General features: G+C 45.6%; 1 protein-coding gene across 2 annotated transcripts in view; it reads right to left on the bottom strand.

Moving 5' to 3' along the window:
* The window catches only part of LOC137622195 (ferrochelatase, mitochondrial-like), a 100,474-nt gene that overhangs the window by 67,166 nt on the left and 18,324 nt on the right, over positions 1-14,984 (bottom strand). For both annotated transcript variants that reach the window (XM_068352647.1, XM_068352648.1), the window contains exon 3: positions 5,976-6,078. In XM_068352647.1, coding sequence (XP_068208748.1) covers positions 5,976-6,078 — 103 coding nt within the window. The remainder of the gene's footprint in view (positions 1-5,975; positions 6,079-14,984) is intronic.

The raw sequence follows: 14,984 nt of genomic DNA, 5'->3' as shown, positions 1-14,984 counted from the left end.
GGTCTCTTAAGACACGCCCGCAACCACCGAGGATACTTCTGTGCGCCGATCAAGGCCTGCCGAACCCTTTTGCCCTTCGACATTGCTTCTCCCCTGGGCTTGGGAGCTTGCAAGAGGTCCCGGACTGGGAGGACGACTGGCACGCACAGAAGTACCCTCACGCACAACACTGACACACTTTGCGCTAATCACTTATCACTTTTGATTTTCTGTTTGCACTTATTTCACTGAACTCGAAACTTAAAGTGGTTTGTACCTGAAACACGCAATTCTATCCTTTCTCAAAAGTTAGTAATTGTGAAAACAGAATTACAATGTAACAGAAAAATCTAATGAAAGATAAATAATTCAGTGGCTGGAAAGAGACTAAACACTAGATCAAATAAACTACGTTTAAAATCTCTCACCGCATAAAGCTTGAGAACAAGAAAAACTCTAGAAACGTTTACCTTCTTCCCCTAAAGAGACTAGGGAGAAGAGCAAAAACGATAACAACGTTACTCGCTTGAACGAAACGTTTATCCTCCTCTTTCTCCCTCCGTCTCTATCTCTCTCTCTCTCTCTCTCTCTCTTGACTTAGAACCTGAGAGAAGAGCCCAATCATATATATCGTTAAAACATATTATTGTTAAAGGAAAATATTTCCCAAAATGAAAAGTTCCTTTATTAGAATTAAAACCATTAAGTTAAGAAAGAATGAACAAAACGCTAGACACGGTTACTCTTACTGCAACGTGACACCGTGAAAATTCTCTCTCTATCGTAACGATAGAGCGCAAGTTGAACGTTCTGAAACGTCAACAACTGCAGAGACAAAACAAAACGTTAGTTCAACTTTGAAAACAGTACGAGACTATCAAAGAAATTCTTTCAAAAACATTAAAATAGCATAATATGTTAACCGGTAAAACCGAAATGACGGGCTCAATGTTAATTAACTTCGGTACAAGAAAAGACCGCCTACTATTAGGAAAGGTCGAATATAAACAAATATAAAAATTAATTTTAATAATTTATAATAAAAGGAAGTTAATCGAAGAGGCCTATAAAAGGCGGAGAGATATAAAATAAATCTATAACTTTTGTTAAGCAAAATTAAGAAAGAGAGTCTATACTCTCTTAGACACCAACACTTCCGTCTAAGGGAAGGGTCGGCCATATAAAGGTGAAAGAGAGTTCATACTCTCTTCGTCACCATAATTAATCAAATTAATTCCAAAAGCTAGCTAAGCTAATAATAGAACTTCCTGAATAGCGAAAGCTGAAATCTTAGAGCAATACTTCACCAAAAACCGTGAACAAGACTCCAAAATTATAAGCGTATCCATGAACGTCTTGCCGGAAGCACGACAGAGGAAAAATTGAAGTGGTGTCAACAAGAAGTACTGCAGTACCTGGCCACAGGTGGCGCTTGTGAGTACACCCCCCTCTTGTATAGCGATCGCTGGCGTATCCCTTCCGTAGAATTCTGTCGGGCAACAGAGTTGACAGCTACATGATTATCGGGTAAGTTTAATATTGAAAAACACGCAATTCTATCCTTTCTCAAAAGTTAGTAATTGCGAAAACAGAATTACAATGTAACAGAAAAATCTAATGAAAGATAAATAATTCAGTGGCTGGAAAGAGACTAAACACTAGATCAAATAAACTACGTTTAAAATCTCTCACCGCATAAAGCTTGAGAACAAGAAAAACTCTAGAAACGTTTACCTTCTTCCCCTAAAGAGACTAGGGAGAAGAGCAAAAACGATAACAACGTTACTCGCTTGAACGAAACGTTTATCCTCCTCTTTCTCCCTCCGTCTCTATCTCTCTCTCTCTCTCTCTCTCTCTCTTGACTTAGAACCTGAGAGAAGAGCCCAATCATATATATCGTTAAAACATATTATTGTTAAAGGAAAATATTTCCCAAAATGAAAAGTTCCTTTATTAGAATTAAAACCATTAAGTTAAGAAAGAATGAACAAAACGCTAGACACGGTTACTCTTACTGCAACGTGACACCGTGAAAATTCTCTCTCTATCGTAACGATAGAGCGCAAGTTGAACGTTCTGAAACGTCAACAACTGCAGAGACAAAACAAAACGTTAGTTCAACTTTGAAAACAGTACGAGACTATCAAAGAAATTCTTTCAAAAACATTAAAATAGCATAATATGTTAACCGGTAAAACCGAAATGACGGGCTCAATGTTAATTAACTTCGGTACAAGAAAAGACCGCCTACTATTAGGAAAGGTCGAATATAAACAAATATAAAAATTAATTTTAATAATTTATAATAAAAGGAAGTTAATCGAAGAGGCCTATAAAAGGCGGAGAGATATAAAATAAATCTATAACTTTTGTTAAGCAAAATTAAGAAAGAGAGTCTATACTCTCTTAGACACCAACACTTCCGTCTAAGGGAAGGGTCGGCCATATAAAGGTGAAAGAGAGTTCATACTCTCTTCGTCACCATAATTAATCAAATTAATTCCAAAAGCTAGCTAAGCTAATAATAGAACTTCCTGAATAGCGAAAGCTGAAATCTTAGAGCAATACTTCACCAAAAACCGTGAACAAGACTCCAAAATTATAAGCGTATCCATGAACGTCTTGCCGGAAGCACGACAGAGGAAAAATTGAAGTGGTGTCAACAAGAAGTACTGCAGTACCTGGCCACAGGTGGCGCTTGTGAGTACACCCCCCTCTTGTATAGCGATCGCTGGCGTATCCCTTCCGTAGAATTCTGTCGGGCAACAGAGTTGACAGCTACATGATTATCGGGTAAGTTTAATATTGAAAATATGCCCATTCTTCACTTGTTCCCGCTGTCGATATTGTGGGTCTTTTAACTCTTTCTACTTTGGCAGCTTGTCCAGGAGCATGTGTGGTGCAGTGAGCAGTTATGAGTGCAGCTACGATGGCAGCCTCAAGGTCGTCCGTGACGTAATCACAGCCTGGTATTGGACATCCTACTGCTGGCATTTTGATTAGTTCTTAGGATTTAGTCATTCATAATATCTGTTATCCTGAATCCATCTCTGGCCGTGGTCATAAATAAGAGCTTGGTCCACTTATTCAAATGTCTTTATTATTGAACAATGACCACGGTCAATCTGAAATTAACATAAAACATATTTAGAATAAATGATGAACAATGTATATAACTGAAATGAACATAAAACATATTTAGAATAAATGATGAACAATGTATATAACTCAATGTTTATAACCCTCTAGCTCTAGCATGTAGCTATATGTGAGCGTTGAACTCCCAGTGAGGGCGAGTGAGGAGGTAACCTCGTGGATGGTAGCACTCTGAGCTCCTCGCCCTTAACCTCAATGGGTGAGGGGTTGAGTGCACTACAGTATTGCATTAGGCTCGTGATTCTCTTGTCAAAGAACGTAAGTTTCTCCCTCGTAAGAATTTGCAACCATGAGGCGCAAGTTCCTAAGGGACTGGTCTTGTAATGCTCCATGAGCTTTGCTGTGCTTCGAAGAGGTACGATGTAGGTAATAACTCCTGAGGAGATATAGCCTACGAGAAATTTCTCCCTTGTAAGAGGTTACAACCCATGAGATACAGATCGTGAAAGGTCTAGCCTCAAAAAGCTCCGAGAGTTTGTTGTGCCCAAAGGCACATGTCAGCAATAACCCTTAAGAGATAAAGCCTACGAGACTCGTCGATGGAAGACTGCAACCACCCAGCCGTTAATGAGACTCGTTTTGTACCTTCAAGGTAAGGAAGGAAGGCAGTCACTCCAGCGGGCGGGAAAGGCAACCAATCCCTATTCCTGCTGTCAGCAATTCTCCCCGCTTGTGTGAAGATTGCTCGACAGCGGCTAGTGGAGGTTAACTCTCCCTTGGAAGGGAAAGTTGCCCAACACCTGGTGGAGGTTAACTTTCTTTCGGAAGGGGAAGTTGTCCAGCACCTGGAGGCAGACCTCCGGGCAATGCTCTCTGCTTCCCATCAATGAGCTGAGCTGAAGTTGAAGATCAGCATCGAGAGCTGTCTGTGAAACATACCCGCAGCCAATTTCTGGGTTGCCCTTGTACTCCAGCAATAGGAGGAACGAGGTCTGCTGGTAAGGGCATGAGAAAACTGTTGGAGCATTACCTCCAGAATTTTGGAAAGGATAACCGTGGCTAATCCTTATCTGTAGAACTCGCGAAGAATCCTTCCTTAGAGGGGAGACCCATAAGCCCCAAGGAAGGCAGGAGTTAAGAGCAAGCAGCAACGGGAGAGACTTCCCTGGTGGTGGATGACGCCCCTTCGCTAAGGAAAGCAACAGTGTCCGCACCTACTGGTCGTCCAGGGTTCACGAGCTCTATAGGTGCATCACCCATAGAGTGGCCATCACTCTTACTTGACCATCCTCTGAGCTAAGACAGAGAGGAGGGATCACCAACAGTGAAGGAAGATGGGGTTTCTTCGCCTTCAAGGAAGACCTCGAAGGAGAATACCTTTAGACTTCCTCTTCGCTGCCTACCTATCTCACGTACTAGGAGGATGGTCACTCCTGACACTCGACACCAAGAGAGTTCTACAAGCAGAGAGACTCTGCATACAGGACAAAGCGAATCGAGAACCGTCTCGGAAGCTGAAAGATGTGCATTGGCGACCTTAGAGGGCAGGCAGGCACGCAAGACGGGAACCCCAAAAACCAAGAACTCCAAAACGAGAAAAGCCATTAAGTCAGGGAGAAAAATGGAACGTCCTCTCTCTCCCGAGCAAAAAGCAAGTGACGACAGAACAGAGGTGTGTGTGTGCGAGCGGGGTAGTCAGTACTGCCTCCTACCAACTCCCATAACTAGCGGTGGGTAGTTATACCTCGCTAAAAGTCTTATGGCTAGTCTTCCAGCTTTTCCGAAAGTATATTCCTTATACAGAACAAAATTATTTGTATTTAGTGATGGAACAAATCCAAAAAATGTTTCCTATGAAAGCACAGGAGTACATTTTGCTGATAAACCTATCGCAATAATGGTGACCTATACAGTACAATCTAAATAAATTTACTTAATTTCGGTGATTCTTTTTAATGCAGATAGAAAATAATTAGATACATATTCATAAATACATGTTCATACTGTATATGGAAAAAAGTGATAGGGGTAACTGTAAGTAATAAAAATATGTACATACAAGGTTTTTAAATAATAAAACTTTTCATGCAACACCTAACATTACATAGTACCTTTGACCATCGTTGGGTATACTGAAAGCTTCCTTAACAATACTAAGTGTTCATTATTGAAGAATGCTAACGACATAAAAAAATGTGTAAACAATTTTTATCATTTAGGACCCATTTGGAATGAATGCTTGAAACAAGATGGATGGATGAAGTGGATGAAGTCTTTGCTATGAAAACACAGTCAGAGATGTATGTAAGATAAGAAAAAACCTTCATTGTCATACAGAGAACTAAATTAAACACGTGATCAAATTTATCAAGACGTTATGTTGAGGATTCAGCAAATGTTATAAAAAAGAAAGCTTGTTTACAGTAACCTCAAAGGTGAAAGAAGAAATCTGGAGAGTTGAATCTATATTAAAAGGAGGAATAAAAGAGGTAAACTGGAAAACAATAGAAAATAGAACATAACCTTGGCAGACATACTACAACTGGGAAAGGAGCAGACATCAATGATATCAGATTTGAAACAGTAAAGATAAAATAAATGAAAGATGCTGTGAGCAAGAGGTTTGGTCAACAAAACTTCAAAGATACAAAGTGCGATGACAAAAAATTCCCTGAACTCCTACAGAGAAAAGGACCAAATACCAATGAGACAGAATTTTATTTGAATTATGGAACCTGGGCGATATGGACTAGTGCTGCGGCCAGGATGAAAACCTTGGCATGTGAAAGTTAAACCGGCAATCTAAATTAAGTGATCCAGGTTGATGTTTAAAAAGGAGACAGGAGTGGAGTCCTGACTATTTTAATAATTGTAGAAATTAAAGTATACTCATTAGCTACCTGTAGGTCTGTCCATTTAAATATAGGTGATCCTCCACCTATTTCCCCATACTTTTGCTGGATGCTCGGCGTTCTCCTTTTGGCAATCCAAGGTCCCATGTAGCTGCAACAGGCAATTAAATTTACTATAATTAGAAAACTTGAAAGTATTTACACACTTATAACAACTACACTTTGAGCCTTTTGAACTTTATAACCTTTCAAAAACAATAAACACAACTTTCTGGTAAAAAAAGGGATGAAATTAAATTCTGAGTCCCCATATAACAAATTTACTGCACTCAACAAATCAGTGCCTTTAAAAACATTAACATACTTGGATGCACAAGCCTCTTTCAAAGGTTACAGATGTATTACAAAATGAGAAATTTAAGAATAATTTGTATTTATCCTAACCGTACAAACCTTGAGTTCTTTATCAGGAAATATACTTTTGGCAAAGCTGGAAGACTAGTCTCAAGACTTTTAGAAAAGTACAACTAGCCCACCACTAGTTAGTGGGGGGGTTGAGGGGTAGTAACCACCTACCCTGCTCACACACTCACCTATGTTGTCTCATCACTTTTAATTGCCGCAGGACTTGCACAGGGATGGGTGATGGCGGGATAATTTAGTATGGAGCTCAAGATTTGTTTCCGTAAGATAATTACAAATCATTCTTAAATTTGTCACTTCTTCCATCACTCTTCGCTCTTTATTAGGGAAGACTCACCCTAAGGTGGGCGGAAGTTCTAATCAATTGGCTGGTTTTTCACCTAGGGCATTCCTTCGTGCTATGCATGATCTCATAAGGTATGGTCTTAACACCTCGCTAAACCTTCGTGCAATTTGCACGCTTTAGCGGCCTCAGTAATAAGTGTGATTATGTGATACTAACATTGTGACTTGCCCTGGTAAGAATTTGTGTTCTTGAGACTTCTCTGACCAAACCATAGACCAGGGGTCGGCAACCTATTGCATCCATGCCAAACTTGGCACGCAGAGTGCTTGTGTATGGCACAACATTTGATTCGAAGGAGCAAAGAAAAGAAATTATAAAGTAACAGAGAGAGAGAGAGAGAGAGAGAGAGAGAGAGAGAGAGAGAGAGAGAGAGAGAGAGAGAGAGAGAGAGAGAGAGAGAGAGAGAGAGAGAGCATGTGTATTATGCATGTGTATTATGCATCATTACTTTTTATCTTTATGGTTTATTTACTTTATGATTTAAATCATCATATCTATCAATCTATCTTTATATCTATCAATCTATCTTTATATCTATCAATCTATCTATTCAGCTATATATTTATCTTTCTATCTTTTCTTTCCTATGATATGTTCTGGTCAGCCCAAATATGATTTTGTATGCCATATTCCAGGATCAAGTAATTTCCCCGATCAGGTCGGACTGGCTACCCGAGTAGGGTCCCTTTTATAATTCTTTGAGAACTTGATTATGCTTCATGAATAGGGTCCCTTTTATAATTCCTTGAGATTTTGATTACCCAAGGGGCATATTATCCCTTGGCCTGCTTTGTATATAAACTGTTGCGTTCACATACCAAATACAGTTTTGTTTTGTGATTTATCTTGTCAAAATTTCCTGAGGTTACATTGGTGACCCCAGAGCTGTTCTTCCTTACGACGCCCTAGCTCTTCACACACATACTACCTCCTGCCAAATAACTGCCCAGGTATAGTGAAACTGAGGTACACAAGGAGCTGTGTTGTCTTCAACCTATAAATGGCACCACCAAGGAAGCAGACATACTGAAGGCATTCACTGACCCTTTTGAGAACAGAGGGGTAGACATAGGAAAGATTTTTGCAATTGAAGAAAGAGGGATCTTCCATAGACAATGTTCCTAGTATGATGACCTCCGTCTTAGGAACTTGTCAATAGAACCTCTCGCCTCTTGAGGACCATGTTACTTCACACAAGTTTACCTCAGGAACTCGATGGTCCTTGTCTCAGAGAGGAGGACATAGATATGGACTCGCTTGCATGCTCTTGTGACCAGTCCTGGGTTCTAAAAAGGTGACCAACTGACCCTAACCATATGTCGAGCTACGAAGTAGCCTGCATGGTATACTGTACTTTGCGACTCTCTCCATGTTCAGGGTGTCCCTAGCTAAAAAGTTGACCTGAAGTCCTGAAAGTCTCTGAAACGAGGAGCTCCTTATCGGAGACGCTACCAATGGGTTTAGGGGTAATGCTGCCAGGTCCTCATTCATTACTTCATAGTACCTCCTCTGATGGACGAAGGGAGGAAGTAGGAGTTTTGTAGAGTCGCTGGACCGTAAGGACTGTGACCCTCCTGCGATCTGAGCGAGCAAAGGCTCTCTTCCTGGCACCCATCAACCCCCTCGACCAGGACAGGGCTGCACTGGTTTGGTAGGTTTCTGGGTACTGTAAAGGTGGCCCAAGACCATATCCTTGCATTCAGGTGGTGCTGCAGAAGGGTCGTCTAAACCATTTATCGCCTTTATGCATGCCAGTATTTACCAGAATGCATGGTTCGTTTCCATTTGTTCCGATGCCAAGATCCTAGGACTAGCTGGTCTACAAAGTGTCTCGTCCTGCTCGTTGTCTTGCTGGAGATCTCCCACCCCGCAAACAAGCTTCGGACTTTAACGCCCCCTTAGCCAGCTGAGCTAACTCAGAGCAAGGGGGTGCGACTTTGTCAGCACACTGAGCTCGGTCGACTATGAGCAGCCTTCTCGGAGAAGTCGGTGTAAGTGCTGGTGGAGAGACTGCTACAGGTAAGGACAATAGAGATTCAGCCAGTACGAAACCTTCGGAATCCGTAAAAGGAGGACTGAGGTCAACCTCCAAGGAATCCAGTGTGCGCTTCCTCTGTGCCCCCAACTGCAATAGCTCCAAAAGACCTTACTTCAATGGGAGCCCAGCAATCCCCAAGTAAGGCCACAGCTGCAGAAGATCATCTACAGAGAAAGACTCTCCTGAGGTGGAGGGCGGTGCCGCTTTGCTAGGGGAAGCCTCGTTGTTTGCCAATCCTAAAGGTTGTCCTGGGGTTAAAAGGTCACCACTCCTACTCGATCGTTCCCCAGAGGAGACAGACTGAGAAGGAACTTAGGGCAGAGATCAAGAAGCAGAAGAGGGAAATCGATGTTTATTCGCCTTCAAGGATTACCCGGAAGCAGATGAATCCCTCTTTCACTTCTTCTTCTGCCTTCAACTAAATCTCTCCCACTGGGAGAATGACAACTCCCAGCATTCAGCACAGGTATCCTCCAGCGTAAAAGGTCGTCCTCTGCAGAGAGTGATGGTCTGTCTCAACCGAAGACATGAAGGTTCCGTACTTGCGTCCCTCAGGTCCAGGACAAGTCTGCATCTTTGCCTAGAAGCAAACTAACACCTGAAAAGGTAAAAGACAAAACAGATTAGTTAACCCTCTGGTGATTCAATGACGCAATGACGCGTGAAAATATTTATTGCATTAAGTGATCCAATGACGCAAATTCCTGCGTCATATGTAACTTATTTTCGGGGAAACTTTGGTGTAAATACGCGCATCACTTAAAACAAGTGGGCAGATAGTTGAGGGACATGTGGAGTCTAAAGGAAAACTGGTAGTAGCAGCGCATGCATGGCAGGCCTATGCTGATTTCCAATGTGACTTTTTTTCAATTTATGCTCGTAGAAAAATTTTTAGAGGTGGGCTTGTGCGTATGTAAATAACTATAATATACATGCCCATACATGATGTGAAAGCTCAATCTTTGTACTTTTATATGGTATAGTATATAAAAACAATATCAAAGTATTAATGCTTCTATTCATAATATGTTATTGTAAAAACACCCACAACAAAATTGCAAAACTTGTTCCATTTTGTAACGGTAAATTGCTCAATATTTTTCAAACAATTTATAATTTTTATTTTTTCATTTTATTGCATATTTAATCCACTTTACAATGATGTCCATAATTTTTCCATATCTATATTTGCTATGTTGTAACAATGAAAAATGACAAATTCGGAGATAATTTGTATTTTTCCTAACCATACAAACCTTAGCTATTTACATTGGGTTTACTTTCGGCGTAGCTGAAATGACAAGCCAATAGTTTTTAACGAGGGTTAACTACCCCCGCGCTAGTTAGCGGGGGTAGGGGAAGGGGTAGCTTACTACCCCTCCCCCCCACACACCGGTGATTTGCTTCACTTCACTTAGAGGTAGGACTTGACTTGGGGGACAGCTGGCGGGCAAATATGTGTAAATAGCTAAGGTTTGTATGGTTAGGAAAAATACAAATTATCTCCGAATTTGTCATTTGTTCTGTAACCGAAATACAAACCACGCTATTTACATTGGGTGACTTACCCCTTAGGAAGGGCGGAAAGTCCCCAGCCTTACTGACTTTGGCTTTTAACCGGGGGCTCCACCTCCCAGTGAGTAGCACTTGAGAAAAGGAGCCCCTGCACCTCACAAGTTCCTTGCTTCGCGAGGAACGTGTGGCCTACATAAGCTGTGTGTGGAGGAAAGAGCGTGACTCGTCCTATGAAGTTGACCTTGAGACCTTTAGATAGGAATCCAGGATAGGACGTTCCCAATACCACCTCGTCAGGGTATGGGGGACGCGACAGTATTGAACTTAATACTAGGAGCACAAGGAAGCATGGGTTACCTGCAGAGGTTGAGGTCAGCTATGCGGAGACCAGGATGCTGCTTCCCCAAGAGAGGGGAGGATGAAGAAAGAAGTAAGGGTCAGACATACTCTTTCATTCACGCAGACTAAAACCGGGTAACAACGCCCTCAACCTACTGCTACTTGTCCATAAAGGAGCCTGAGGTTAGACCAGCTGTTGTGCAGCCACCACAGGGCCGATAGAAAAGGTATCGAGGCTCCTGTGGGTCACGTCCTGCAGGTAATGGGCTGTGAAGGTCGTCTGACGCTTCCAGACCCCAGCTTGAAGCACCTGCGTCACAGAGAAGTTTCTCTTGAAGGCCAGGGACGTAGCAATGCCCCTGACATCGTGTGCCCTAGGGCGACGTGACGGAGGAGGGTCTGGATTCAAGGCGTGATGGATAACCCTTCGAATCCAAGCCGAGATGGTATTCTTGGTGACCCTCCTCTTCGTCCTGCCTGTGCTAACAAACAACGCTCGCACTTGAGGACGAACTGCAGCTGTTCTCTTCAAGTAATACCTCCGACTCCTCACTGGACATAGTAGCAGCTGGTCTGGGTCGCTTGTTACAGAACGGAGACTCGCGATCCTGAAAGAGTCGAATCGTGGATCCGGCACTCCAGGATTCTGAGTCTTGGCAACAAACTCAGGGACGAACCTGAACGTTACCTCCCCCCATCCCCTTGAATGGGCGATGTTGTACGAGAGACCATGAAGTTCACTAACTCGCTTGGCCGAGGCCAAAGCGAGCAGGAAAGCCGTCTTCCAAGACAGGTGGCGATCAGAGGCCTGGCGTAATGGTTCGAAGGGAGGTCTCTTAAGAGCCCTGAGAACCCGAACCACATTCCAAGGAGGAGGTCTCACTTCCGACTGAGGGCAGGTAAGCTCATAGCTACGTATGAGTAGAGAGAGTTCCAGCGAGGAAGAAATGTCCACTCCTTTCAGCCTAAAAGCCAAGCTTAAGGCCGAGCGATAGCCTTTCACCGCTGAGACCGAAAGGCGCATTTCCTCACGCAGATACACGAGGAACTCCGCTATTACTGTTATAGTGGCATCGAGTGGAGAGATACCCCTCCCACAACACCAACCACAGAAGACTCTCCACTTTGCCTGGTAGACTCCCTCAGAGGACTTTCGCAGGTGCCGAGACATTCTCTTCACAACCTGTTATGAAAAGCCCTTCTCCGTGAGGAGACGCTGGACAGTCTCCAGGCGTGAAGCCGAAGCGAGGCTACGGCCTTGTGAAAGATGTTGCAGTGTGGTTGTCTGAGTAGCTCGTGTCGTGGAGGGAGTTCTCTCGGGCGCTCCGTCATGAGCTGCAGAAGGTCCGGGAACCATTCCGCGTGATGCCATAGCGGAGCTATCAGAGTCATCGAACAGTTGACCAATAGTCTGGTCCTGTTGGGCACCCTTCTCATCAGACAGAGCGGTGGGAAGGCGTACACGTCGATGTTATCCCACTGTTGTTGGAAAGCATCTTGCCAGAGTGCCTTGGGGACTGGGGAGTAGTACAGGGGCAGCTTGAAGTTCAAGGCTGTCGCGAACAGATCCACGGTCGGGGAACCCCACAAAGTCAGGACTTTGTTGGCTATCTGAGGATCCAAAGACCACTCGGTACTCACTATCTGGGATGCCCTGCTCAGACTGTCGGCGAGCACATTCCTTTTGCCAGGAATGAAGCAAGCTGATAGTGTTATCGAGTGGACTTCGGTCCACCTCAGAATCTCTACTGCAAGATGGGATAGCTGCTGCGAAAAAGTACCTCCCTGCTTGTTGATATAAGCCACTACCGTGGTGTTGTCGCTCATCACCACCACGGAGTGACCCGCCAGGGTCCGTTGGAACTGTTGAAGAGCCAGAAAGACGGCCTTCATCTCTAGCAGGTTGATGTGCAGGTACTTTTCTGATTCTGACCAAAGGCCTGAGGTCCTCTGGTTCAGAATGTGCGGCCCCCACCCTTCTTTTGACGCGTCCGAAAACAGTGTCAACTCCGGGGGGAGGACGAAAAGATCTACTCACTTTTGCAGGTTCTCGTCGACCAGCCACCACCGCAGGTCCGCCTGTTCCGAAGGAACTATCGGGACCTGCACGTCCGGGGAATCGGATCCTTGATTCTACCGGGACTTAAGCCGCCACTGCAGGGATCTCATCCTGAGACGGCCGTTTGGAACCAGACGAGCCAGGGAGGACAGGTGACCTAAGAGACGCAACCACGATTGGGCGGGAAGCTCTTCTTGCCTGAGGAAGGGTTCCGCCACCCTCCTCAGCCTTGCTATCCTGTCGTCTGATGGAAAGGCTTTGTGGAGATTGGTGTCTAACAACATGCCTAGATAAACCAGTCATTGGGACGGCTGCAGAGAGGACTTTTCGAGATTTACCACGATCCCCAGATCCTGGCAAAGTCCCAGAAGCCTGTCTCGTTGTCGAAGAAGGGTCGACTCCGAATCTGCTAGGATCAGCCAGTCGTCCAGATAACGAAGGAGACGGATGCCGTTCCTGTGCGCCCAAGATGAAATCAGGGTGAACACTCTGGTGAACACCTGAGGTGCTGTGGAGAGACCGAAGCACAGCACCTTGAACTGGTAGGTCTTGCTGTCTAGGCTGAATCTCAAGTACTTCCTGGAAGACGGATGGATTGGGATCTGGAAGTACGCGTCCTTCAGATCCAGTGTGCACATGAAGTCTTGTGGTCTCACTGCAAGTCTGACCGTGTCCGCTGTCTCCATGCTGAACGGAGTTTGCTTGACAAACTTGTTCAAAGCTGAGAGGTCGATGACAGGTCTCCAGCCTCCAGACGCCTTCTTTACAAGAAAGAGTCGACTGAAGAAGCCTGGGGAGCTGTCGACGACCTCCTGGAGAGCATCCTTCTTGAGCATGGTCTCGACTTCTGCCCGAAGGGCTAGCCCCTTTACCGATCCCATGGCATAGGAGCTCAACGACACTGGATTCGCTGTCAGGGGAGGTAGAGATCTCGTGAATGGGACGCGATAGACTTGGCCGATCACAGAGACCGTCCAAGCATCGGCCCCTTGCTGCTGCCACCTGTGCACGCAACTTTGAAGGCATCCCCCCACAGGTGGACACGCGGGGGGACTGCCACTCCTAGTGTTTGCGGCCGTGGCCGCTCCCTCTAGGAGTCTTGCTTCCCCTGGAGGACTTACCGCCCCTCTTGACCTTGGCTGGAAGGGCTGGGGCTTAGACACCACTTTCTTAGCTGCCGGTGCCTGCTTTGGTGTCTTGCGAGGCTGCTGCTGCAGTTGCTGCGTAGCTGGAGGCTTATAGGGCCGAGATGTAAGGGCCCTTTGAGGAGGGAGTCCTGGCTCGACTGCCTCCACCTCTCAGCTGTGCGTTCCATGTCCTGTGGCTCGAACAGATTCCCCCCAAGGAGGGAAGCGTGCCTGAGCCTGCAGACATCCACGGCGGGGACCTTCGGGTGAATCTTCTCGGTCACCGCGTCACGTCACTTCAACACCGAGTTGGCCCAAAGGTTAGTAACCTGATGTGCCAGGAACTCGATGGAGCGAGTGCCCGAGAGGAGGAAGGTCTCCAGGGCCTTCCTATTGGTCTCCTTAGACAGATCCTCGGAGCGCAATAGGATGCCCAGAGAACCTAGCCACCTTCGCAACCTTCTCATGGCTCAGGATCTCCAACGCCGAGAACGTCACCTGCCGGGCGGAGAGCTTCTCAAGGGGAACTCCCCTAGCGAGCTCTTCTACCGAATGATGGAGGGGAAAAGCGAGGCTAGAATCCCCCATGATCTCGAAGTACCTCCTCTGCTGGAGACGAGGAGGTGGGAGGAGTTTGTTCCCGGCAGAGGAACGACTGGAGGAGGCGAGACCCGCGAGTTGAGCATTGGCCCTGGCTCTGGCACTCTTTAGCCCCTGGGACTAGGGCAAAGCCGCACTGGCCTTGGGGGGCTTCTGAGTACCGTACACCTGATCCAGGATCGTGTCCTTGCCTTCCCGGGGAGGCGATCACGGGATCCATGAACCCGTTGAGTTGCCTCATCAGGCTCAGGACTTGCCAGAAGGCGTGCTCCGACTCTTGCTGGTCTCCTCCCTGCGGACTGGCAGCTAAGTCTCCCGTCCCCGGAATCTCTTCCTGGGGAGATGCGTGGACGTTCTCCCGGAGTGCAGCTGGAACCTGACGAATTCGCGAAGAAGACTTCGGAACTGTCTTGGAGTCTTTAGGTTCCCTCCTGGGCGGGATACACGACCCCAACAAAGAGGCCTGGAAGGTGCCTTCCACGCGAGACGATTCCCCTCCATGAGGAGACGACTCCCCCCTTGGTGCCGAGGGGGAGACCATTACCTCACTGGATTCTCCTGAGGACGGAAAAGCCTCGTTTTCAGGAGAAGGAGAAAGCGCCTACGAAGG

The sequence above is a fragment of the Palaemon carinicauda genome, chromosome 29 (genome assembly GCF_036898095.1).
Source record: "Palaemon carinicauda isolate YSFRI2023 chromosome 29, ASM3689809v2, whole genome shotgun sequence".
Taxonomy (NCBI): domain Eukaryota; kingdom Metazoa; phylum Arthropoda; class Malacostraca; order Decapoda; family Palaemonidae; genus Palaemon; species Palaemon carinicauda.
The sequence above is the reverse complement of the archived record's forward strand: the minus strand, read 5'-3'. Positions and strand labels throughout refer to the sequence as shown.